Genomic DNA, 27,931 nt, shown 5'->3' with positions numbered 1-27,931 from the left:
GTTAGGTTAATAGACTGAATTTTCTGTTTGCTTTAATGGGTAGACGTCAGAGTGGAATGTCATAACTCTTCCCTACTCTATCAGTTCGGGTCCACTCCTCTACGCATTATTTTGACTTCTTGGTTGAAATTTTTCATCGGTCACTCTCACCTACACTCGGTTTGGTCATCTTCTGTTTTCCTACTCCTTGTATATGCAATGCATGCTTTATAGAAAATGCTTAACCTCTATTAACCCCTTAATGACCAGCAACGTACCCTGTACGTCACTGGTCTATGAATGGGTATTGTTTTTTTTTTTTTTGTAGCGCAAGACCACGCTATTCCAGAAAGTATGCAGCCGGAAGGGAGGCCATAATGGCGTGGTCTTGCCGCTCTGAATTTTTTTTAACAACCAGCACATTTCTTAAGGGGTTAAAATTGATGATTGCCTTGCCTTAAAGGGATATGAAACCCATTTGTTTGATTGAGAGAGAGCATGCAATTTTAAATAACTTTATAACGGCTAGATTACGAGTTGTGCGTTAAGGTAAAAAAGCAGCGTTAACAGGTCCTAACGCTGCTTTTTTATGTCCGCTGCTATTACGAGTCTTGCAGGTATAGGTGTACCGCACACTTTGTTGGCCTTACCGCAAACCGATGTACGTAAAGTTCGTAAACCCTTTTTTCTATGGGACTTCCATAGCGCTGGTATTACTAGTTTGTCCTGGGAGACCAAAAATTGAGCGTTACAGCCTCTACCAACAAGATCCGTAACACATTCTAAAGTCAGTAGTTATGAGTTTTACACTAAAACGCTGTAGCATAAAACTCTTAACTAAAGTGATTAAAAGTACACTAACACCCATAAACAACCTATAAACCCCTAAACTGAGGCCCTCCCACATCGCAAACACAAAAATAATTTTTTACCCCTAATCTGCCGCTCCGGACATCGCCACCACTATAATAAACATATTAACCCCTAAACCGCTGCACTACCGCCTCACAAACACTAGTTAAATATTATTAACCCTTAATCTGCCGCCCCTAACATCGCCGCCACCTACATTATATTTATTAATCCCTAATCTGATGCCCCCAACATCGCCACCACCTACCTACATTTATTAACCCCTAATCTGCCATCCCCAACGTCGCCGCCACTATTCTAAATTTATTAACCCTTTAAACCTAAGTCTAACCCTAACACCCCCTAACTTAAATATAATTTAAATAAATCTAAATAAAATTACTATCATTAACTAAATTATTCCTATTTAAAACTAAATACATACCTATAAAATAAACCCTAAGATAGTTACATTGTAGCTAGCGTAGGGTTTATTTTTATTTTACAGGCAAGTTTGTATTTATTTTAACTAGGTAGTATAGTTTATTAAATAGTTATTAACTATTTAATAACTACCTAGCTAAAATAAATACAAATTTACCTGTAAAATAAAATCTAACCTAACACCTAACCTTACACTATAATTAAATAAATTCCCTACATTAAATACAATTAAATAAATTAAATAAAATTAGCTAAATTACAAAAACAAACAAACACTAAATTACAGAAAATAAAAAAACAAATTACAAGATATTTAAACTAATTACACCTAATCTAATAGCCCTATCAAAATAAAAAAAAAATAGCCTAAACTAAACTACCAATAGCCCTTAAAAGGGCCCTTTGCGGGGCATTGCCCCAAAGAAATCAGCTCTTTTTCCTGTAAAGAAAAATACAAACACCCCCCAACAGTAAAACCCACCACCCACACAACCAACCCCCCAAATAAAACCCTAATTAAAAAAACCTAAGCTCCCCATTGCCCTGAAAAGGGCATTTTGATGGGCATTGCCCTTAAAATGGCATTTAGCTCTATTGCTGCCCAAAGCCCTAACCTAAAAAATAACCCACCCAATACACCCTTAAAAAATTCTTTCACTAACCCCCGAAGATTCACTTACCAGGAGAAGTCTTCATCCAAGCGGCAATATGTCCTCAATGAAGCCGGCAGAAGTGGTCCTCCAGATGGGCAAAAGTCTTCATCCAGACGGCATCTTCTAGCTTCATCCTTCTGACGCGGAGCGGCTCCATCTTCAAGACATCCGGTGCGGAGCATCCACTTCAAACAAAGTCTTCTTCGGAATGAATATCTCTTTAAGTGACGTCATCCAAGATGGCGTCCCTTAGATTCCGATTGGCTGATAGAATTCTATCAGCCAATCGGAATTAAGGTAGAAAAAATCCTATTGGCCTATTTGACTCTTGTTGTTGAATCATGAAATGTTTTCAGCTTGCTCCCAGTAGTGCATTGATGCTGACATTACCTATGTGTTTAACCCATTTACAGGGGTTAAATCCATAGTTGCATGCAAGCAATAATAAAATAACATAGAGCATTTTTCGTTGGGCACTTTTATGTTCCTTTAGCAATCATATGACATTACAAATTTTTCTGTGCGCATTGCATTATATTTATACCCCATGGGTATTAGACTAAACTGTATATTTTTTATCCTAGCAGTTAATTGGGACAGGTTTTCTTCCTGGATTTGCAGGTTGTTTAATTCTCAGATGTATGTCGTTAAGCTTGCTTGCTGCACTCGTATGGGTATACTTTCTATAGTTTGTCTAATAGCTGCGCCAAGCTTATGCCAAGTCTACATCGCTCTGCTAATACATTGTGTTGCTGGATAAAAGCTACATTAATCCTCTCTGCTATGTGTAGTGCATATTTATCTGAAAGTTATATCAATCCGACCCCAGGAGGCTTTATTCTGATGAGACATTTGCATGCCAAATCCCTCTCTACCCTACACAAACACCGTAACATTTGCGGTATTGAGATTTTGACAGACAATAGAGATTCATTTCCTTGTGGAACCTGTGAAACAAACCATCTGTTAGCACAACAGAGCATAGTATGAGCGTAGTATGAGTAAGCTCTTTCCAGAGAATATAGGAGCAGGATTATCTGAAGATCTGTTCTGCGGAAAAGTTTTTTTTTTTATCCCAAAGTGTTTTGTGATATTCTCATGCTTTTTAACACATCATATACCTTAGGCATAACAATGAAATAATAGAAAAAAATGACGAAGCAAAACTACGCACTAAATTTTCACCAAAAAATACAAAACATACTTTGGGATTTATTTGCTGAGAATTAAAATGCTGTAAGAAGTAACCATAATTATATACTATAGTATATAATGACTGCATGTAAAATCGCCTGAATTCCCCGCTAAATAATCTTATTTCTAGTAGATATATCATCCTTTTGTGTAATTGCTGACGTTACCTAAATGTTTTTTATATAACTATGTATTTGTAATGTATAACAGGAGTGCCTATAATGTAGTGAGACTTTGTCAGTGTAACTAACTTATACATGTGCTAAGCATAAGTTTGTCAGTGTAACTAACTTATACATGTGCTAAGCATAAGTTTGTCAGTGTAACGTATACATGTGCTAATCATAAATGTGTCAGTGTAACTAACTTATACATGTGCTAAGCATAAATGTGTGAGTGTAACGTATACATGTGCTAAGCATAAATGTGTCAGTGTAACTAACTTATACATGTGCTAAGCATAAATGTGTGAGTGTAACGTATACATGTGCTAAGCATAAATGTGTCAGTGTAACTAACTTATACATGTGCTAAGCATAAATGTGTGAGTGTAACTTATACATGTGTTAATCATAAACGTGTCAGTGTAACTAACTTATACATGTGCTAAGCATAAGTTTGTCAGTGTAACTAACGTATACATGTGCTAATCATAAATTTGTCAGTGTAACTAACTTATACATGTGCTAAGCATAAATGTGTGAGTGTAACGTATACATGTGCTAAGCATAAATGTGTCAGTGTAACTAACTCATACCTGTGCTAAGCATATGTTTGTCAGTGTAACTAACTTATACATGTGCTAAGCATAAATTTGAATAAAACATGACTGTATTCAGAGAGCAGGCTATTGCTCTGTTTCCTTATTTGGATGATATTTGGTACTAGCTTTAATCTTTTCATTCAGCAGAATCTCACTTGATACAACTAGTGTGGTTTCTTCAAGACATGGTTGGAGTATCAATTTACAATAATGTTTCTTGATTCCTTAGACAAGAGTCACCTTTTTAGGTTTCCAGATACATTTTTGTATCTATGGTTCTTTCTCTGATAGACTAGAGACAAATAAAGTTTATTTTAGTTTGTCTAAACCTTCAGTGGTTATGTGCATGGAAGTTTTTGGTCTCATGACTGCAGCATCAGGTACAATCCTCTTTGTTCATTTTCGTATGTTGCACCATAGGTGCAGGGATTATTTTCAGTTATCACAACTGATATACTTAAATCCCAACACTCTTTTCTCTCTGATTTGGTGGTTGGACTATCACCTTATTGTTCAGGGGGTCTCAATTGTTTGTCCTATCTGAACTGTTTTCTCAACAGATGCAAGTTTTTCAGGTGGGGAAGCTGTCTGAGAGTCCTTGACAGCATTTGGGGTTTGGAAACCTCAGGAGGCGAGGTTACCAATTAATATTTTAGAACTTCATGCTATTTTCAGGGCTCTTAAGGCGTGGCCTCTATTGAAGAGACAACTTTTAAATTTGTTTTTTAAACAGTCAATATCACAAAAGTGGCATTTGTCAATCATCAAGGAGGGACTCACAGTCCTTCAGTTATGGAGGAAGCATCTTGGATACTTTCTTGGACGGAATCCAACTCTTATCTTAATTTCTGCAATTCATATCTCAGGTATAGACAATTGGGAAGGGGATTATAACAGCCATCAGACTTTATATCTGAGGGAGTGCTCTCCATCCAGATGTGTTTTTTTCATCTTGTTCAGATGTTGGGTCAGAAATAGATCTGATGGTCTCTCGTCTAAACAAGTAGCTTTCCAGATACCTTTTTAAGTCCAAGGATCCTCAGGTGGAAATGGTGGATGCTCTAGCAGTTTCTTAGTTTTCACCAACCTGCGTACTTTTCTTCTACAACATATGACGAGTCCACGGATTTCATCCTTACTTGTGGGATTTATCCTCCTGCTAACAGGAAGTGGCAAAGAGCACCACAGCAGAGCTGTATATATAGCTCCTCCCTTTCCTCCACCTCCAGTCATTCTCTTTGCCTGTGTTAGTAATAAGAAGAGGTAAAGTGAGGTGTTAGTTTTAGATTCTTCAATCAAGAAATGTTTTATTTTAAAATGGTACCGGTGAGTACTATTTTCCTCAGGGAGAAATTGTCAGTCTGGATTCTCAAGAGGAATGAAGAGATCTTTTCTTCTATAAGGTACGACGAGTCCACGTATTCATCCTTTACTTGTGGGATATTATCCTCCTGCTAACAGGAAGTGGCAAAGAGCACCACAGCAGAGCTGTCTCTATAGCTCCTCCCTTAACTCCACCCCCAGTCATTCTCTTTGCCTACTCTAAGTACTAGGAAGGGTAAAGTGAAAGAGGTGATAAAATGTTAGTTTTTATTTTCTTCAAGCAAGAGTTTTTTTATTTTAAATGATACCGGTGTGTACTTTTTACTCTCAGGCAGCAGATGGATGAAGACTTCTGCCTGGAGGCTGATGATCTTAGCATTTGTCACTAAGATCCAGAGCAGTTCCCACAGAATGGCTGAGGAGTACAAGAAACTTCAATGTGAGGAATGTTTTCATGCTATAAGCAGTGAGGTATGTTCAGTCATTTTTTTCTGGAGAGACTGTGGTATTTCAGAATTGGCTGACAGTATCCCCATGAGGGAAAGGGTAAGCAGTAATCCTAAAAGATATAGAGGGGTATTACTAAGCTTGCATAAGGGGCTAATAAAAAATGGTTGACACTGAGTTTGAATGTTTGTGGGCAAACATTTTTTGAACTGGGAGTGCTGATAACGTTTTTGGCGACTTTAATGAGGGTACACTTGGCTTCTGTCTTGGGTTCCAGAACCCACATGGCTACTTTGAGACCGCTCTGGTGCGGTTCATTTAGGCTGAAAAAACATTGAGTGAGATGGCCGGGGCCTATTTTCGCGCCTCAGTTGCGCAATTGTATTTGCAAAGCAAGCAGCAAGCTCCAACTCTGGTGGTCCCTTGTGGAAGTGTTGGGCCAAATCGAAGCTTTAACCCCATTTTTCCAAACCCTGAGGGCAGGTAGGTGCCACAGCAGGGCTGTGGCGAGGTGCAGGGGGTGTTTTTCCGGATTTAGGCCTTATTAACTATCCGGTTTTTCACAGTAAAGGGTTAAGTGTTCCTTTCTTTGTGGGGCAAACTTAGCTGCATAAATTAAATCTTATATCAAACAGGAGAGACCTTCGGTGATTTTGATAGCACCTCATTGGCCACGCAGGACTTGGTATGCAGACCTGGTGGACATGTCATCTCTACCACCATGGACACTACCTCTGAGACGGGACCTTCTCATTCAAGGTCCTTTCCAGCATCCAAATCAAGTTTCTCTGCGGCTGACTGCCTGGAGATTGAACGCTTGATTTTATCCAAGCGGGGATTCTCTGAGTCGGTCATAGATACCTTGATTTAGGCTCGAAAGCCTGTCACTAGGAAGATTTATCATAAGATATGGCGTGAATATATCTTTATTGGTGTGAATCCAAAGGCTACTCATGGAGTAAGATCAGGATTCCTAGGATTTTGTCCTTTCTCCAAGAAGGATTGGAGAAGGGGTTACCAGCTAGTTCCCTAAAGGAACAGATATCTGCTTTGTCAATTTTACTGCACAAGCGTCTGGCAGATGTTCCAGACGTTCAGTCGTTTTGTCAGGCTTTAGTTTGAATCAAGCCTGTGTTTAAACCTGTTGCTCCGCCATGGAGTTTGAATCTAGTTCTTAAAGTTCTTCAAGGGGTTCTGTTTGAACCTATGCATTCCATAGATATTAAGCTTCTAGCTTGGAAAGTTCTGTTTTTAGTTGCTATCTCTTCGGCTCGAAGAGTTTCTGAATTATCTGCATTGCAATGCGACTCGCCTTATCTTGTTTTTCATTCTGATAAGGTGGTTTTGCGCACCAAACCTGGATTTCTTTCTAAGGTTGTTACTAATAAGAATATTAATCAGGAAATTGTTGTTCCTTCCCTCCGTCAAACATCTTCTCTGTTTGTTGTCTATTCTAGAAAGTGTAGAGGTCAAAAAGCTACGGCTACCTCTCTTTATTTTTGGCTGAAAAGCATCATCCGTTGGCATACGAGACTGCTGGACTGCAGCCTCCTGAAAGAATTACAGCTCACTCTACTAGAGCGGTGGCTTCCACATGGGCTTTTAAAAATGATGCTTCTGTTGAACAGATTTGTAAAGCTGCGACTTGGTCTTCACTTCATACCTTTTCCAAATTTTACAAATTTGATACTTTAGCTCAGTGGTGCCTTCTGTTTAGGCATCTGTCTTGTCCCTCCCGTTCATCCGTGTCCTATAGCTTTAGTATTGTATCCCACAAGTAAAGGATGAATCTGTGGACTCGTCGTACCTTATAGAAGAAAAGTAAATTTATGCTTACCTGATAAATTAATTTCTTCTATGGTACGACGAGTCCACGGCCCGCCCTGTCATTTTAAGACAGATTATATTTTTTGATTTAAACTTCAGTCATCTCTGCACCTTTTAGTTTCTCCTTTTTCTTTCTGTACCTTCGGTCGAATGACTGGGGGGTGGAGTTAAAGGAGGAGATATATAGACAGATCTGCTGTGGTGCTCTTTGCCACTTCCTGTTAGCAGGAGGATAATATCCCACAAGTAAAGGATGAATCCGTGGACTCGTTGTACCATAGAAGAAATTAATTTATCAGGTAAGCATAAATTTACTTTTTTCTGCCCTGAGGTTGATGATCTTAGCAGATGTTACTAAGATCCATTCTGGTTCCCACAGAGCTTCTGAAGGTAGTGCAAGAAAAATCTTCAGTGTGGAGAACGGTGTCATGCTACAAGCAGCATTGAGGTATGTTCAGTCTTTTATTTCTGAGGAGACTTGTTATATCAGAACTGGCTGACATTATTCCCTGTAAGGGAAGGGCTAAGCAGTAGACATATATGGATTATGGTGTTACTGAAATTACTGGTTTATACATATTGATTACTACGGTTATGTAACTCAATAGGGGCTTGACACTGGAAGAGGCAGATGTGACACTTTCTATATTTAATAATGGCATAATGATATGTGTGTGTGTGAAAACATTAGGGGACCACATGGCTTATTAAACCGCTTCCCATGCGTTTATGGAGACAGTTAATGCGATGCCCACGGTGGGCGGGGCCTATTTCACGCTCTCAGACACGCAGTTTTCTCCTCACTATAAGGCAGCAAGCACTAGATCCGGTGGGGCCTAAAGTTGAAATTCAGTCACTGGATCGTTGTTGAATCAATCTTGAGTACCCTGGGGGCAGGTAGGTGACACAGCAGAGCTTTAGCGAGGTCCAGGGGCTGTTATCGTTGTTTAAAGTTTATTTACAAAATAAAAAGACTCTTTACAGGGTGATTTAGCTTTTTCTCAAATGGTGCAATAATTTTTGGCAAATTTGAACTGTTTAGTATAATTTTTTAGTGCTAAAAATCGTTTTTTGGTGCAGTACAGAAAAATTGTTGCGCTTTCATTATTTAAAGGCGCAGTACATTTTTTTCTGAAAATTCTTTGAATCAATAAATAATGTTAAAAACGACTATTGAGTCTATTGCTAGTCTGTTTAACATGTCTTGAGGGAACTCCTTGTTCTATGTGTTTAGAGGCCATTGTGGAACCCCCTCTTACTTTGTGTACCTCTTGTACTGAAAGGGCCTTACAATGTAAAAAGCATATTTTATGTAAAAAAAAGTGTGCCTAAGGATGATTCTCAGTCTAAAGTACCCGCTTAAACTGATGTTTTTCCGGTTCCTAAAATAATCTCGGAGATTATCAAGAAGGAGTGGGACAGACCGGGTTTACCGTTCTCTCCTTCTCCTATTTTTTTTTTTTTTAATATATAATTTTTATTAGGGAAAAACAGAACGCACAAACAGTATAAGCATCCAGTATACAAGTTACAAATAATAAGCAGAATTGTGGTGATTTACAAGATATGAGGTGAATGACAACATAATCACGCAAGATGTTATCGTCTGGTACAGGTAGATATTTCTGCTAGGTATTAAGATATAAATAGGTAAAGGAACAATATCTGCACGTGTCTGTCACTCCCAAACATTTTATTGATTTTAAACCAAAACGTCCCTAAATTCTCTAACTCTAAATTAATTTTCCTCCTCCTAATTTTAAGAAAATGTATCCCATATCAGACACCATTCGGGACTCTTGGCAGACTGTCCCTAAGGTGGAGGGAGCAAAATCTACCCTGGCTAAGCGTACAACTATTCCTATTGAGGACAGCCGTGCTTTCAAAGACCACTGTGGATAAGAAATTAGAGGGTCTTCTAAAGAAGTTATTTATTCATCAGGGTTTCCTTTTACAACCGACCGCCTGCATTGTTCCAGTTACTACTGCAGCGGCTTTCTGGTTTGATGCCTTAGAAGAGTCTCTTAAAATTGAGGATATTTTAGATAGAATTAAGGCTCTCAAGCTAGCTAATTCGTTTGTCACAGATGCCGCCTTTCAAATTGCTAAGTTGGCGGCTAAAAATGCAGGATTTGCCATTTTAGCGCGTAGAGCGTTACGGTTAAAGTCATGGTTTGCTGATGTGTCATCTAAGTCAAAGCTCTTGGCTATTCCTTTCAAGGGTAAGACCCTATTCGGGTCTGAGTTGAAGGAAATCATTTCTGACATTACTGGAGGTAAAGGTCACGCTCTACCTCAGGATAAGTCTTTTAAGATGAGGGGTAAACAAAAATTTTTTCGTTCCTTTCGGAACTTTAAAGGAGTACCCTCTTCTTCCTCTTCCTCCACAAAGCAGGAAGGGAATTTTGCTCAGGCCAAGTCCGTCTGGAGACCCAACCAGACTTGGAACAAGGGTAAACAACCCAAGAAGCCCGCTGCTACTACAAAGACAGCATGAAGGGGCGGACCCCGATCCGGGACCAGATCTAGTAGGGGGCAGACTTTCTTTCTTTGCCCAGGCTTGGGCAAGAGATGTTCAGGACCCCTGAACACTGGAAATCGTGACCCACGGGTGTCAACTGGAATTCAAACGTTTTCTCCCAAGAGGTAGATTTCTTCTTTCACGATTGTTTGTAGACCAGATAAAAAGAGAGGCGTTCTTACGTTGTGCAAAAGACCTCTCTACTATGGGAGTAATTTGTCCCGTTCCAAGACTAGAACAGGGACAGGGGTTTTACTCATATCTTTTCGTGGTTCCCAAAAAAGAGGGAATGTTCAGACCTATTTTAGATCTCAAGAGTCTAAACAAGTTTCTCAGAGTCCCATCTTTCAAGATGGAGACTATCCAAACAATTTTACCAATGATCCAGGAGGGTCAATATATGACTACCGTGGACTTGAAGGATGCATACCTTCATATTCCTATTCACAAGGATCATCATCAGTTCCTAAGGTTTGCCTTCCTGGACAAACATTTTCAGTTCGTGGCTTGTGGTTCGTGGTTGGACACAGCACCCAGGATCTTGAAGCCCGATTCCGCTCAGAGTACAGTGAATGTCAGAGGGATGTGAAGGGAGTATCACCTATTGAATGCAATGGTTTTCCTCACGGGGATCTATTTAATAGGTTCTCTGTTATTGGTCGTAGAGATTCATCTCCTACCTCCCTTTTCAGTTCGACGATATACTCTCATATTCCATTACCTCTACTGATAACCGTTTCAGTACTGGTTTGGCTATCTGGTATATGTGGATGGGTGTCTTTTGGTAATTATGTTTTCATTACTTAAAACACTCTCAGCTATAGTTTGGCACTTTATGTATTTATATAAAGTTCTACATATATGTATTGTACTTATATTTGCCATGATTCAGGTTTTCAGTATATTTCCTTTTGCAGTTTCATATCTGGGAAATGCTTTTTTATGAAAATGTATTTCTTACCTGGGGTATAGTCTCTTTTTGAAATTGACTGTCTTTTAAATTCACGGGCAGAATTAGGCTCGCGACGGTGCAAAATGCCAAAGTTTATTGCGTCATTCTTGGCGCAAAGTTACGTTAGTTGACGCAGATTCGTCATTTCCGGCGTCTTAGTTGACCCTGAGTCCTTCACAAGGTTGCGTCATCTATGACGCGAGTGTGTAGTTTCCGGACGTTTTTGGCGCCAAATAATACTTTTCTGTTTGTTGTGCGTCATACTTGGCGCCAAATATTTTCATTATTTGAGACCCCATTCCTATTTGCCTCTTGCCTTTTTTCTATGTCAGAGGGCTATGCTGTTTGCATTTTTTCCCATTCCTGAAACTGCCGTATAAGGAAATTGATAATTTTGCTTTATATGTTGTTTTTTTCTCTTACATTTGCAAGATGTCTCAATCTGATCCTGTCTCAGAAATCACTGTTGGAACCCACCTGCCTGATAACAGTTCTACCAAAGCTAAGTGCATTTGTTGTAAACTTGTGGAGATTATACCTCCAGCTGTGGTTTGTAATAGTTGTCATGATAAACTTTTACATGCAGAAAATGTATCCATCAGTAGTAGTTCATTACCTGTTGCTGTTCCCTCAACATCTAATGCACAAGATATACCTGTAAATTTAAAAAATAATTTATTTCTGATTCTATTCAGAAGGCTTTGTCTGCCATTCCACCTTCTACTAAACGTAAAAGGTCTTTTAAAACTTCTCATAGAGTTGATGAAATTTCAAATGATCGGCAACATACTGATTTATCCTTCTCTGATGAGGATCTATCCGATTCAGAAGATCCTGCCTCTTATTTATTTAAAATGGAGTATATTCGTTTGTTAAAAGAAGTGTTGATTACATTAGATATGGAGGAAACTAGTCCTCTTGATATTAAAACTAGTAAACGTTTAAATTCTGTTTATAAACCTCCTGTGGTTATTCCAGAGGTTTCTCCAGTTCATGATGCTATTTCTGATATGATTTCTAAAGAATGGAATAGTGGGAAAAAATCAAAAACAGAAAGTTCTTGATGGAGGTGCGCCCGCGGTGATGGAAGCGATGATCAGTTCAAATAATCCAATGAAAGGCCGCTCTTCTGTAGCGTATGTCAACGGTTAGATAATCTGTAGTGGGGAAACAGGAAGGCGCCAATAGGGTGATAACGTAAAGGACCCTGACAAGTAGGTATAAGGAAAAGGGTACTCACAAGCAGGGCGGCACTTGGACGTGCCTAACAAAGCGGGCCGGGACCTCAGCGTCGCCCAGAAGACTCACAACGGCAACAACCAATCCTCGAGCCGGACCAAGTTCCGTGTGGCCAATCAGGAACGCTGGATACTAACACACCCTCCTCTTCGTATGCCGAATCCGAACACTTGTATCTAAAGCCTTTGCAGACAGCCTCCTTATCCAAGTGACTTTGACAGACATGCAGTGTAGTCAATCAGTGAAGACTCCTAAATAACTTTTTAAGGGAACGACACTTTAGGACAGTAGATCGTCCCTTTAACCCAATACTTAATGAAAGAAACGCTATTTCTTTCATTAAGTATTGGGTTAAAGGGACGATCTACTGTCCTAAAGTGTCGTTCCCTTAAAAAGTTATTTAGGAGTCTTCACTGATTGACTACACTGCATGTCTGTCAAAGTCACTTGGATAAGGAGGCTGTCTGCAAAGGCTTTAGATACAAGTGTTCGGATTCGGCATACGAAGAGGAGGGTGTGTTAGTATCCAGCGTTCCTGATTGGCCACACGGAACTTGGTCCGGCTCGAGGATTGGTTGTTGCCGTTGTGAGTCTTCCGGGCGACGCTGAGGTCCCGGCCCGCTTTGTTAGGCACGTCCAAGTGCCGCCCTGCTTGTGAGTACCCTTTTCCTTATACCTACTTGTCAGGGTCCTTTACGTTATCACCCTATTGGCGCCTTCCTGTTTCCCCACTACAAAGAATGGAATAGGCCTGGTACTACTTTTATTCCTTCTTAAAGGTTTAAAAAATGTTATCCTTTGCCAGCAGTTAGATTGGAGTTTTGGGAAAAGATCCCCAAAGTTGATGGGGCTATCTCTACTCTTACTAAACGTACTACTATTCCTACAGAAGATAGTACTTCTTTTAAAGATCCTTTAGATAGTAAACTCGAAACGTATCTATGAAGGTGTATTTATATTCATGTCATCTTCTTAGGCCTGCAATTTCTTTGGCTGATGTTGCAGCTGCTTCAACTTTTTGGTTGGAAACTTTAGCGCAACAAGTATCGATCATGATTTGTCTAGCATTGTTAAGTTGATTCAACATGCTAATAATTTCATTTGTGATGCCATTTTTTTGTATCAAAATTGTTATTAAATATATGTCTTTCGCTATTTTAGCTAGAAGAGCTTTGTGGCTCAAATCTTGGAATGCTGATATGACTTCTAAGTCCATATTGCTATCTCTTTCTTTCCAAGGTAATAAATTATTTGGTTCTCAGTTGGATTCAATAGTTTCAACTGTCTCTGGGGGGAAGGGAGTTTTTTTGCCTCAGGATAAAAGACCTAAGGGTAAATCAAAAGCTTCTAACCGTTTTCGTTCCTTTTGACAAAATAAGGAACAGAAACCTTATCTTTCCCCCAAGGAATCTGTTTCCAATTGGAAGCCTTCTTCAAATTGGAATAAATCCAAGCCATTTAATAGATCAAAGCCAGCCCCCAAGTCCGCATGAAGGTGCGGCCCTCATTCCAGCTCAGCTGGTAGGGGGCAGATTAAACATTTTCAAATATGTTTGGATGAGTTGGGTCCAAAATCATTGGATTCAGAGTATTGTCTCCCAGGGGTACAGAATAGGATTCAGAGAAAGACCGCCTGTGAGAAGATTTTTTTCTCTTACACATTCCAGCAAACCCAATAAAGGCTCAGGCTTTCCTGAAGTGTGTTTCAGACCTGAAGTTATCAGGGGTAATCATGCTAGTTCCGTTTCAGGAACAGGGTCTGGGGTTTTATTCAAATGTATTCATTGTCCCAAAGAATGAAAATTCATTCGGACCAGTTCTGGATTTAAAGATTTTGAATCCGTATGTAAGAGTACCAACTTTCAAAATGGTGACTATAAGGACTATTCTGCCTTTTGTTCAGCAAGGGCATTATATGTCTACAATAGACTTACAGGATGCATATCTTCATATTTCGATTCATCCGGATCACTATCAGTTCCTGAGATTCTCTTTTCTAGACAAGCATTACCAATTTGTTGCTCTCTTCCTTTTGGCCTAGCGACAGCTCCAAGAATCTTTTCAAAGGTTCTCAATGCCCTACTCTCTGTAATCAGAAAGTGGGGTATTGGGGTGTTTCCTTATTTGGACGATATCTTGTTACTTGCTCAGTCTTTACGTTCTGCAGAATCTCACATTAATCAAATAGTGTTGTTTCTTCGAAGACATGGTTGGAGGATCAATTTACCAAAAAGTTATATGATTCCTCAGACAAAGGTAACCTTTTTAGGTTTCCAGATAGATTCAGTGTCCATGACTTTGTCTCTAACAGACAAGAGACATTTGTAATTGGTTGCAGCCTGTCGGAACCTTCAGTCTCAGTAATTCCCTTCAGTAGCTATGTGCATGGAAGTTTTAGGTCTCATGACTGCAGCATCGGACGCGATCCCCTTTGCTCATTTTCATATAAGACCTCTCCAGCTTTGTATGCTGAACCAATGGTGCAGGGATTATACAAGTATATCACAATTAATATCCTTAAATCCCAATGTTCGACTTTCTCTGACTTGGTGGTTAGATCACCATTGTATAATTCTAGGGGCCTCTTTCGATCGTCCAACCTGGACTGTGATCACAACAGATGTGAGTCTTTCAGGTTGGGAAGCTGTTTGGGGATCTCTGACAGCACAAGGGGTTTGGAAATCTCAAGAGGCAAGATTACCAATCAATATTTTGGAATCGTGCAATTCTCAGGGCTCTTCAGTTTTGGCCTCTGTTGAAGAGAGAGCCGTTAATTTGTTTTCAGACAGACAATATCACAACTGTGGCATATGTCAATCATCAGGGTTTGACTCACAGTTCTCAAGCTATGAAAGAAATATCTCGGATACTTGTTTGGGCGAAATCCAGCTCCTGTATAATTTCTGCGGTTCATATCCCAGGTATAGACAATTGGGAAGCGGATTTTCTCAGTCGTCAGACTTTACATCCGAGAATGGTCTCTCCACCCAGATGTGTTTTCTCAAATTGTTCAGATGTGGGGGCTTCCAGAAATAGATCTGATGGCATCTTATCTAAATAAAAAACTTCCCAGGTACCTGTCCAGGACCAGGGATCCTCAGGCGGAAGCAGTGGATGCGTTGACACTTCCTTGGAGTTATCAACCTGCTTATATTTTCCCGGCTCTAGTTCTTCCAAGAGTTATCTCCAAGATCATCATGGAGCAATTGTTTGTGTTGCTGGTGGCCCCAGCATGGCTCACAGATTTTGGTATGCGGATCTTGTTCGGATGTCCAGTTGCCAACCTTGGCCACTTCCATTAAGGCCAGACCTTCTATCTCAAGGTCTGTTTTTCCATCAGGATCTCAAATCATTAAATTTGAAGGTATGGCAATTGAACGCTTTTTGCTTAGTCATAGAGGTTTCTCTGACTCAGTGATTAATACTATGTTGCAGGCTCGTAAATCTGTTTCTAGAAAGATTTATTATTGAGTTTGGAAGACTTACATTTCATGGTGTTCTTCTCATAAATTCTTTTGGCATTCTTTTAGAATTCCTAGAATTTTACCGTTTCTTCAGGATGGTTTGGATAAAGGTTTGTCTGCAAGTTCCTTGAAAGGACAAATCTCTGCTCTTTCTGTTTTATTACACAGAAAAATTGCTAAATTTCCTGATATTCACTGTTTTGTACAGGCTTTGGTTTGTATCAAGCCTGTCATTAAATCAATCTCTCCTCCTTGGAGTCTTAATTTGGTTTTGAAGTCTTTACAGGCTCCTCCATTTGAGTCTATGCATTCTTTGGACATTAAACTACTTTCTTGGAAAGTGTTGTTCCTTTTGGCCATCTCTTCTGCTAGAAGAGTTTGTGAATTATCTGCTCTCTCTTGTGAATCTCCTTTTCTGATTTTTCATCAGGATAAGGCAGTTTTGCTGGCTTCATTTAAATTCTTACCTAAGGTTGTGAATTCCAACAACATTAATAGAGAAATTGTTGTCCCTTCTTTGTGTCCTAATCCTAAGAATTCTTTGGAGAGATCTTTACATTCTTTGGATGTCGTGAGTGCTCTGAAATATTATGTTGAAGCTACTAAAGATTTCAGGAAGACTTCTAGTCTATTTGTTATCTTTTCTGGTTCCAGGAAAGGTCAGAAGGCTTCTTAATTAAAGCTTTTGATTCATCAAGCATATTGGGTGTCGGGTAAAGCCCCGCCTCAAGAGAATTACAGCTCATCCTACTAGATCAGTTTCTTCTTGGGCTTTTAAGAATGAATCTTCAGTTGATCAGATTTGCAAAGCAACAACTTGGTCTTCTTTGCATACATTTACTAAATTCTACCATTTTTATGTATTTGCTTCTTCTGAAGCAGTTTTTGGTAGGAAAGTTCTTCAGGCAGCTGTTTCAGTTTGATTCCTCTGCTTATGATTTAAGTTTTTCCTTTTATATTTGAGAATAAACTTATATTTGGGTTGTGGATTAATTTTTTTCAGCAAAATGGCTGTTTTTATTTTGTCCCTCCCTCTCTAGTGACTCTTGTGTGGAGTTCCACATCTTGGGTATTGCTATCCCATACGTCACTAGCTCATGGACTCTTGCCAATTACATGAAAGAAAACATAATTTATGTTAGAACTTACCTGATAAATTAATTTCTTTCATATTGGCAAGAGTCCATGAGGCCCACCCACTTTTTTATGGTGTTTATGATTTTTTTGTATAAAGAACAATTATTTCCAAATTACTTTGTTGATGCTTTTTATTCCTTTCTTTATCACCCCACTTCTTGGCTATTCGTTAAACTGAATTGTGGGTGAGGTGAGGGGTGTATTTATAGGCATTTATATGTCACTAGCTCATGGACTCTTGCCAATATGATAGAAATTAATTTATCAGGTAAGTTCTTACATAAATTATGTTTTCATGATGCTCTACTCATGATTATTCTTGGTGATACGGGGTCCTTTCCTTTATCAAAATGTAGATTCTTTGAGGCTGGCTGCGTGGAGATTGAACGCTTAGTCTTAGCCAAGAGAGGTTTATCTGAGAGTGTCATCGACACTTTAAATTCAAGCTTGTAAGCCAGTTACTCTACGCATCTTCCATAAGGTGTGGCGGACTTACCTGCACTGGTGTGAGGAGCATGGTTTTTCTTGGCATAAAGTTAAGTTGCAAGAGTTTTATCTTTTGTCCAGGATGCACTGGAGAAGGGTCTATCTGCTAGTTCCCTGAAGGGACAGATATCGGCCCTGTCTGCTGCACAAGAGTTTAGCTGAGCTTCCGGATGTGCAGTCCTTTGTTAAGGCCCTTACTAGGATCAGACCTGTGTTTAGAAAGGTGCCTCCGCCATGGAGTCTCAATCTTGTTCTTCGTGTGTTGCAGCAGGCTCTGTTTGAGCTCATGCATAATGTTGAAATTAAAATGTTATCTTGGAAGGTTTTGTTGCTATTGGCTATTGCCTCTGCTCTCAGAGTCTCAGAGATTTTTGCCATTCAATGTTTTTTACCTTGTTTAGGTTTCCTTCCTGAGGTGGTGTCAGATCGCAATATTAATCAAGAGATTATTGTTCGTTCCTTGTGTGCCAATCTTTCTTCGGCAAAGGAACGTTTGCTTAACAATCTGGTTGTGGTTTGTGCCTTGAAGTTCTACTTGCAGGCTACTAATGAGTTCAGACAATCTTCATCTTTGTTTTTCATCTATGTGGGTAAACGTAAGGGTCAGAAGGCCACTACGTCTTCCTTGTCTTTCCGAGACAGCGGGACAACAGCCTCCTGAGAGGATTATGGTTCATTCCACTAGAGCAGTAGCTTCTTCCTGGGCTTTTAAGAACAAAGCCTCTATGGATCAGATTTGTAAGGTGGCTACCTGGTCCTCCTTACATACCTTTTTTTTAATTTTACAAGTTTGATGTGTTTGCTTCGGTTGAAGCAGCTTTCGGGAGAAAGGTTTTGCAGGCTGTGGTGCCCTCAGGTTAGGGTCTGCCTTTTTTTTTTGTTCCCTCCCGTTATTCCTTCAGTGTCCTTTTGAGCTTAGATATTGTTTTCTCAACAGTAAGGAATGAAGTTGTGGACTCTCCCTGCCTTATGAAAAAAAAAAGTATGCTTACCAGATAAATTCCTTTCTTTCCTGGCAGAGAGAGTCCACGACCCCGCCCGTAAGTTATTCTTTGTTTGGGCGGCCCTCTCTTTGTTTTTCTTCTGGCACCTTTATACCCTGATGTTTTTCATACTTTTCCTTGTTCCCTCGTTCAAATAACTGGGAGGATAGGGAAAGTGGGAGGGATATTTTAGTCTTTGCCTCCTCCTGGTGGCCAGGTGTTGTATTTCCCAGCAGTAAGGAATGAAGTCGTTGACTCTCCCTGCCAGGAAAGAAAAGAATTTATCTGGTAAGCATGCATTTTGTTTTTAACCTTAGGAGCCGGCCCATTTTTTGTTCAGCCCCTGGGTAGCGCTTGCTGATTGGTGGCTAAATGTAGCGCTACCCAGGGTCTGAACCAAAAATGGGCCTGCTCCTATGCTTAGATTCCTGATAGCAAGAGAATTAAGAAAAGTTGATACTAGAAGTAAATTAGAAAGTTTTTTAAAATCCCATGCTCTATCTGAGCATGTGTTTAGTATCCCTTTAAGCAAAATGAGTGAAATAATAAGTTGTTTTTTCTCTTTATAAGATCTTCTCATTTGCTCAAAATCCCTGTTCTATCATCCTTATTTATATTTCACTCTTTTCCATTCCCACTTTTATTCATAGTCATATACACTTCCCTCAACCTGAAGCGACCATGTGTTTGGGTTCTCCTTATTTTACAAAGAGGTTTAGAAATCCTTTGTGGCACCGCTAATAAAAGTTTTCTCTTCTTAATCCTAACTTTTTTTTCTTTAAATAGATATTTTTTTACAGACACTCTTTAATTGCTAATAAAAACAAAATCTGGTTTTCTTTTCTGTATTTTGTCTAGCGCTTCTGCTTGATATAAATGTTTCTTCTCAGCCTTGATCCTCAGCACCTTATTTATTATGTATAATTATTACTGGTCACAATAAAAGCTTGGCTCTTGGTTCTAGGCTGTAGTGATTGATAATGTTTTTCAGTGCAAATTTAATAGAATGTTTGTTTTTCTGCAGAAAAACTGTATGGAGATTTTCTGACCTGGGACCTGGAACAGACTCTTTCTCAGTTTCCTTTAAAGCCAGGAAACACAGCCGTTTTAATAGTGTTTATCAAGGTGAAACTAGACTTTTCCTGCCAGGAGAACCTCTTGCAAGATCTTAATGATGGTAAGCTCCTATTTTACACTGCGTGCATTACCGTTTCTTCCTTCATATCTACCCCCTTAAAGGGACAGTCTACACCAGAATTTTTATTGTTTTAAAAGATAGATAATCCCTTTATTACCCATTTCCCAGTTCTGCATAACTAACACATTTATAATAATATACTTTTAACCTCTGTGATTATCTTGTATCTAAGCCTCTGCAAACTGGCCCTTTTTTCAGTTCTTTTGACAGACTTGCAGTCTAGCCAATCAGTGCCTGCTCCCAGATAACTTCTCGTGCACAAGCATAGTGTTATCTATATGAAATACGTGAACTAACACCCTCTAGTGGTGAAAAATTGTTAAATGCAATCTGAAAGAGGTGGGCTTCAAGGTCTAAGAAATTAGCATATAAACCTCCTAGGTTAAGCTTTCAACTAAGAATACCAAGAGAACAAATCAAAATTGGTGATAAAAGTAAATTGGAAAATTGTTTAAAATTACATGCTGTATCTGAATCATGAAAGTTTATTTTGGCCTAGAGTGTCCCTTTAATGTTTTTTTTATTGATGCGGTAAGCCATTATATGTAGGTGGCACATTTTGTATTTTCAAGCTACTAGCCTGTATTTGGTAAGCAGAGATTACACCACTCTAAAGCTGCATTTGTGGGTATATTTTTTGATAGCATTCTCTGCTAATAGTATTTTGTCCCATTTTTTTCTTCTTGACTAGATTTGAGTTAGAAATAGAGGGTCACTTCAAATTCCCCTCTATATTACAACTTTTAGTTAGATGCTGAGTGCTAATTCTAGTGTGTTTGTATTATCCACTTAAGTAGCTTCTGACACAGCTTTAATATTCTATATAATAGATTGACATTGAAGGTTGCATTACATATATTGATTTTATTGGGCGTTTCTTTTTGTATGTTATGTAGCAAAAGTTCTATCATTTTGTTGCCCAGTTGCTTATCTCTATAAAGGGACCCATATAGCATGACATTTTTGTTACTTCTATTATTATATTGTACATTATGGGAGATTTCCACCTACACCTCCTCTGTCACTCTTTCCTACAGCCACTGAGAATGAAGTTGGTTTCTTACTGTTTACCTCACTACCTGCCTGCTCGATCCTTTTCTTTCACATCTAATACCTTTGCTGTCTCACTGCTGCTCTTACTAACATCTTCAACCTATCCCTTTCTACCACTTCTTTCCCATCTTCTTTCAAACATGCAAAGATCACTCCCATACGCAAAAAAATCTCCCTTGACCCTAATTCTTTTGCAAACTACCGCCCCATTTATGTAGTAACTTCTTCCACTCACATCAAAAATCCTAATCCACTTCCTGCCCTGCCTTGCTTAACTCCCTGCAATCTAACTTCCGTCCCCAACACTCAACTGAAACTGCCCTCACCAAGGTTACTAATGATCTTCTTTCTGCTAAAAGTAATGGCCACTACTCAATACCTATATTTTATCTGCCTTCAACATAGTTGACCACCCTCTCCTCCTACATACTCTTAGCTCTCTTGATGTCTGTGACACTCTTTTGGATCTACTCTTATTTTTCTAACAGGTCCTTTTCTGTTTCATTTGCTGGGGACTCCTCTTCAATGGCTCTGTCAGATGGAGTACCCTAAGGCTCTGTCCTTGGTGATCTACTCTTCTCCATTTATACTTCTTCACTGGGTAAAGTTATCAACATAGCTGTCTGCCAATACCACCTCTATGCTGATGACACTTAGATCTACTTCTCCACTCCTGACCTCTCTCTCTCTCTCTGTCCTTTTTAATGTCAGCAACTGATTATCTGGCATTTATTCCTGGATGGCCTCTCTACCTCAACATTAACATGTCCAAGACTGAGCTCCTTCTTATCCCCCTCTAGCTCTACTCCATTTTCTGACTTTTCTATAACTGTCAACGGCATCAGTGTCTCCCCATCACCCCAAGTCTTGGAGTTACACTTGACTCCAATCTGTCCATTATCCCTCACATCCAATCACTCTTTTCATCCTACAGCAACCTCCTATTCATAATTTCTAATATTTGTCCGTTTTTGAGCACTGACACAACTAAGCAACTAATCCACTCCCTGGTAATTTCCTGACTTGACTACTGCAATAACCTGGCCTCCCTCTCTCCCACCTCTCCCCCCTTCAATCCATCCTAAATGCCATGTTAATGCACCTTTCTTGCCTCTCTGTATCTGGTGCACCTCTCTGTGAGTCCCTTAACTGGCTCCCCATTCACAGCATAATTAAATTCAAAATTCTCAACCGGACCTACAAAGTCCTTACCAACGCTGCCCCTGTTACCTCATTAATCAACAAATATACTTCTGCCCACCCCTAACATCCAACAATGACCTGCTCCTTGCATCTTCTATCATCACCTCCTTCCTAGCTAGACTGCAGGACATCTCTTGTGCTGCACCAGCTCACTGGAACACACTTTTTCGCACTGTCAGACTTTCCCTAATCTATCCTCCTTTAAACTCTCCCTAAAGACATTTTTGTTAAAGGAAGCCTACCACCTAACTTAGTAACAAATGAATTTTTTGGTGCTTTATAAATTAATTATAATAATAAAGTGTTATAATAATAATAAATACAAAGCAGTATACCCCACTAGTAACTGAATTTGTCAGCACAAGTGTGAAAAAAGAATTTATGAGCCTGTATAATTGTTCTTTTGTTAGAAAATGGAAAAAAATCCTTCTGTGAAAAAATCATCAATAAGTTTATTAAGTGCAAAAAACAGGAAAGCCAAAGCACCACAATGGCACTCACAGATCCGACAAGTTTCTCATCAAATTTTCTTTTGGCTCATACTAAATGGCTAATAGATTTGGGATAATATATCTGCTTTCTTCTCTTGTGTTTGTAATCATATTTGGGGTTTTAAACTTTAAAGGGACAGTCTACTCCAGAATTGTTATTTTTTAAAAAGATAGATAACCCCTTTATTACCCATTTCCCTGTTTTGCATAACCAACACTGATATATTATTTTTACTTCTCTGATTACCTTGTATCTAAGCCTTTGCAGACTGCCCCCTTATTTCAGTTCTTTTGACAGACTTGCTTTAAGCCAATCAGTGCCCTTTCATTTGTAACTCCACGGGCATGGTCACAATGTTATTTATATGAATCACATGAACTAATGCCCTCTAGCTGTGAAAAAACTGCCAACTGCATTGAAATAAGGGGCGGCCTTCGAGGACTTAGACATTAGCATATGAGCCTAACTAGGTTTAGCTTTCAACAAAGAATACCAAGAGAGCAAAGTAAATTTGATGATAAAAGTGAATTGGAAAGTTTAAAATTGCATTCCCTATCTGAATCATGAAAGTTTAATCTTGACTAAACTGTCCCTTTAATGGCTGTAATATTTATTTGGTTTTCCTGATCATTGTAATTTTATCAAAAGCTAAATCATAAAAAATAACACCCACAATGTCCCAAAAACAGCAGCAGAAATAGGTATAAAGGTTTAAAAGGCATATGGTTATTCTGCTTCTCCGTTTCAAGATCTGCGGTCACATCTTTCACTTTTTGTGTGAAGTAGATGCTACAACAGTCAGGATTCGTCTAGTTATTCCCTTTATACTGATGCATTGCGATGGACTTCGACAACTGATAGCGTCTTGAATGTGTTGAGCTTTTGTGACTTTAAATTGAATTCTTTTTATTTCCTATAGATAATCTCTTATTTATGACATTTTCATATATAGCTACCAATCCGCTCAGCAGTCATACATTATTCTATTGCTTGCCGCAGCTGCAATCATACATCATTACCGCTCACGTTATAAACTGCTCTTTTGAAAGCCTTTTAATCTGCCATTGTAGAAATCTGACTTTTGGGTGATAAAACTGGATGGAGAATTGTGGTTCTATTTTTGCTGTTCAGCGCATATTTTATAAATTGAGAGCGGCGTGAGGATGTTGTGGAGGTTTTCATTTATTTTAGCCTGATGTATTACTTTTATGAGTAGTGGGTTTTTTTCTTGATGAAGTTTACTTTGCTTTTGCTCAAAACTACAAAATAAAGAGGAGAAAATACTAAAAATACAACAAAAATGTGTTTTAGAAAGATACTTAAAGGGACATTAAACACTAAATAAATGCTAGATAGAACGATGCATTCATAGAAAAGATGTCTGGGAATAACATGTAGCTGTATTTTTTAAAGTTTAATTAGCTGTTTAAATATTGCCAAAATAAGTGTAAAGTTTTAGTGTCTATAAAACAATGGCAGCTGCCGTGTTGTAACGTAGGTTACCTTCTCTGCTGTGGCCAATTAGGGACAGTTATAAATAGATCACCAGAGTGTGCAGCCAATGGATTTTTGCAATATAACAGTGGAATTACAGGAAAGGGGACAAAATAAATAATGGAAGTATAATGCAGAAATTTTTATTTATATATAATTTTTATCATGAAGTGTTTAATGTCCCTTTCAATAAGGGTGCACAGTCTTTATAAACTTTTTCCATGAAAAATCAATTTCCTGAATAACTTTCTCTGTGATTTGGTAAAATACACGTTAAAAGGGACATTGTAGTCAACTTTTTATTGTTTCATCTAAAAGAGGGAATTTAAGGTTTTTTTTAAAACTCAAAACAAATAATAATAATTAAAAACAAATAATCTGTTTCCTGAATCTTGTATTGACATTTTTTTCCGAATGTTTCGGAACTGTGTGAAGAATGTCGTTTATAAAGCACAACTATAAACCCAAGCATGCTAGTTGTACTTATTTCTTTTGCAAGATGTACCGAGTCCACGGTTTCATCCTTACTTGTGGGATATTATCCTTCCTAAGTCTCCCTAAGTGTGATGCGGGAATCCAGACGTGGACCCGTTGCTCAGTGTGCCTAGAGGGATATGGCTGCACCTCACTGACAAGGCCCATAATAGGCCGAAACGTACGTCTGGGGTTTTGCCGTTTCTCTTGTTCAGAGAGGGATTGCCTGGTATTTCGGGACTGGACTGCACTGTTAAGTCAGGATCAGGCTGATATGCTACAGGAAAGTTCTTCTCTGTGAAAGGCACATATTGAGCAAAAAGAGGCTGCTTCTAGGGTGGTAACTAGCCATAGAACAAGCTATTATGCTATTGTTCATTCCCCGGTTGAGCGCTTCTCTCTTTTTATTTATGCAAATTATGACACTTAGGGAAGTCTCCCTAAGTGTGATGCGGGAATCCAGACGTGGACCCGTTGCTCAGTGTGCCTAGAGGGATATGGCTGCACCTCACTGACGAGGCCCACAATAGGCCAAAACGTACGTCTGGGGTTTTGCCGTTTCTCTTGTTCAGAGAGGGATTGCCTGGTATTTCGGGGCTGAACTGCACTGTTAAGTCAGGATCAGACTGATGTGCTTCAGGAAAGTTCTTCTCTGTGAAAGGCACATATTGAGCAAAAAGAGGCTGCTTCTAGGGTGGTAACTAGCCATAGAACAAGCTATTATGCTATTGTTCGTTCCCAGGTTGAGCGCTTCTCTCTTTTTATTTATGCATATTATCTTTCCTAACAGGAAGTGGCAAAGAGAACACCCACAGCAGAGCTGTCTATATAGCTCCCCCCTTAACTCCACCCCTCAGTCATTCTCTTTGCCGGCTCTAAGCAGGGAGGGTAAAGTGAAAGAGGTGATAAACTGTTAGTTTTATTTTTCTTCAAGCAAGAGTTTGTTATTTTTAAATGTTACCGGTGTGTACTATTTACTCTCAGGCAGGAGATGGATGAAGATTTCTGCCTAGAGGATGATGATCTTAGCATTGGTAACTAAGGTCCACTGCTGTTCCCACAGAAACTGAGGAGTACAGGAAAACTTCAGTGTGAGGAACGGTTTCTTGCTATACAGCAATGAGGTATGTTCAGTCGTTTTTTTCTGGAGAGACTGTGATATTTCAGAAAGGCTGACAGTATCCCCATGAGGGAAGGGTAAGCAGTAATCCTAGTCTTATAAGGGGCATTACTAAGCTTGCATAAAGGGGCTAAACTTATGGTTGACACTCAGTTTGAATAAGATATAGCAAACAGTTGTGTGTTCTGGGAGTACAGTTTATAACACTTTAAGGGACAACTGTATTGAGGGTACAATTGGCTTTTTGGGGTTTTTATAACCCACATGGCTGTAAAAACGCTTGGTATGTTTTTTTGAAGGCCTTAGTAACATCGAGTGAGATGGGCGGGGCCTATTTTCGCGCCACAGTTGTTTTCTCTAGTCAAGCAGCAAGCTGCAATACCGGAGGGTCCTGGTGAACTTCTTGGGCCAAATCGAAGCTTTATCCCCACATTACTAATCCCTAAGGGCAGGTAGGCGCCACAGCAGAGCTGTGGCAAGGTGCTGACAGGGGTTTTACCGGTTTTTGACACTTTGTCAATACGGTTTCCATATTTGGGGGTTAATTGGTTAAATTTCTTGTGGTGCAATCTTACTAAAGCTTTTTGATTATACTGTAAAAATTACGGAAAATTTGAGCATTAATTAAGCAGTTTTGCAGTTTGTGTATGCCTTTTTTTCTCTTAAAGGCACAGTACCGTTTTTTTTATCTTTTTTTTTTTTCATTAAATAAAGTGTTTTCCAAGCTTGCTTGTCTCATTACTAGCCTGTTCAACATGTCTGACGTTGAGGAAATTCATTGCTCAATATGTTTAGAAGCCATTGTGGAACCCCCTCTTAGAATGTGTCCCACATTTACTGATATGTCTATAAATTGCAAACAGCATATTTTGACTTATAAGAGTTTGGCACTGGATGATTCTCAGACAGAAGGAAATCAGGTTTTGCCATCTAGTTCTCCCCAAGTGTCACAACCAGTAACGCCTGCACAAGTGACGCCAAGTACCTCTAGTGCGTCTAATTCTTTCACCTTGCAAGATTTGGCTTCAGTTATGAATACTACCCTCACAGAGGTGTTATCTAAACTGCCTGGGTTGCAAGGGAAGCGCAGTAGCTCTGGGTTAAGAACAAATGCTGAGCCTTCTGACGCTTTAGTAGCCGTATCCGATATACCCTCACAATGTTGAGAGGTAGGGATGAGGGATTTGCTATCTGAGGGAGAGATTTCTGATTCAGGAAAGATGTTCCCTCGGACAGATTCAGATATGACGGCATTTAAATTTAAGCTAGAACACCTCCGCTTATTGGTCAGGGAGGTTTTAGCGACTCTGGATGATTGTGACCCTATTGTAGTTCCAGAGAAATTGTGTAAAATGGACAAATATTTAGAGGTTCCTGTTTACACTGATGTTTTTCCGGTCCCTAAGAGGATTTCGGACATTGTTACTAAGGAGTGGGATAGACCAGGTATTCCGTTCGCTTCCCCTCCTGTTTTTAAGAAAATGTTTCCCATATCTGACACCATGCGGGACTCATGGCAGACGGTCCCTAAGGTGGAGGGAGCTATTTCTACCCTGGCTAAGCGTACAACTATACCTATTGAGGGCAGTTGTGCTTTCAAAGATCCTATGGATAAAAAATTAGAGGGTCTCCTAAAGAAAATTTTTGTTCATCAGGGTTTTCTTCTCCAGCCTATAGCGTGCATTGTTCCTGTAACCACTGCAGCTGCCTTTTGGTTTGAGGCTCTGGAAGAGGCTCTTCAGGTAGAGACCCCATTAGATGATATTCTGGAATTAGGGCTCTTAAGCTAGCTAATTCTATTATTACAGATGCCGCTTTTCATCTGGCTAAATTAGCGGCAAAGAATTCAGGTTTTGCCATTTTAGCGTGTAGAGCGTTATGGCTTAAGTCCTGGTCGGCTGATGTGTCATCAAAATCTAAGCTTTTGACCATCCCTTTCAAGAGTAAGACCCTATTCGGGCCTGAACTGAAAGAGATCATTTCAGATATCACTGGAGGGAAGGGTCATGCCCTCCCTCAGGATAAGTCAAATAATATGAGGACCAAACAAAATAATTTTCGTTCCTTTCGAAACTTCAAGGGTGGTCCCGCTTCCTCTTCCCCTGCTGCAAAGCACGAGGGGAACTTTGCTCAATCCAGGCCAGTCTGCAGACCTAACCAGGCTTGGAACAAGGGTAAACAGGCCAAGAAGCCTGCTGCTGCCACCAAGACAGCATGAAGGGGTAGCCCCGATCCGGGACTGGATCTAGTTGGGGGCAGACTCTCCCTCTTTGCTCAGGCTTGGACAAGAGACGTTCAGAACTCCTGGGCTGTAGAAATCGTAACCCAGGGGTATCTTCTAGATTTCAAAGATTCTACTCCAAGGGGGAGATTCCATCTTTCTCAATTGTCTGTAAACCAGAGAAAAAGAGAGGCGTTCTTACGCTGTGTAGAAGATCTATTTACCATGGGAGTGATCTGCCCAGTTCCGAAATCAGAACAGGGGGTAGGGGTTCTACTCCAATCTGTTTGTGGTTCCCAAAAAAGAGGGAACCTTCAGACCAATTTTAGATCTCAAGATCCTAAACCAATTCCTAAAAGTTCCATCCTTCAAGATGGAGACCATTCAGACTATTTTACCAATGATCCAGGAG

General features: G+C 39.5%; 1 protein-coding gene across 2 annotated transcripts in view; it reads left to right on the top strand.

Moving 5' to 3' along the window:
- The window catches only part of TRAPPC9 (trafficking protein particle complex subunit 9), a 1,774,054-nt gene that overhangs the window by 396,787 nt on the left and 1,349,336 nt on the right, over positions 1–27,931 (top strand). For both annotated transcript variants that reach the window (XM_053715382.1, XM_053715383.1), the window contains exon 16: positions 19,289–19,441. In XM_053715382.1, coding sequence (XP_053571357.1) covers positions 19,289–19,441 — 153 coding nt within the window. The remainder of the gene's footprint in view (positions 1–19,288; positions 19,442–27,931) is intronic.

Source organism: Bombina bombina, chromosome 5, assembly GCF_027579735.1.
Source record: "Bombina bombina isolate aBomBom1 chromosome 5, aBomBom1.pri, whole genome shotgun sequence".
Taxonomy (NCBI): domain Eukaryota; kingdom Metazoa; phylum Chordata; class Amphibia; order Anura; family Bombinatoridae; genus Bombina; species Bombina bombina.
Note: the sequence above shows the minus strand (reverse complement) of the source record. Positions and strands in the feature narration are given on the sequence as shown.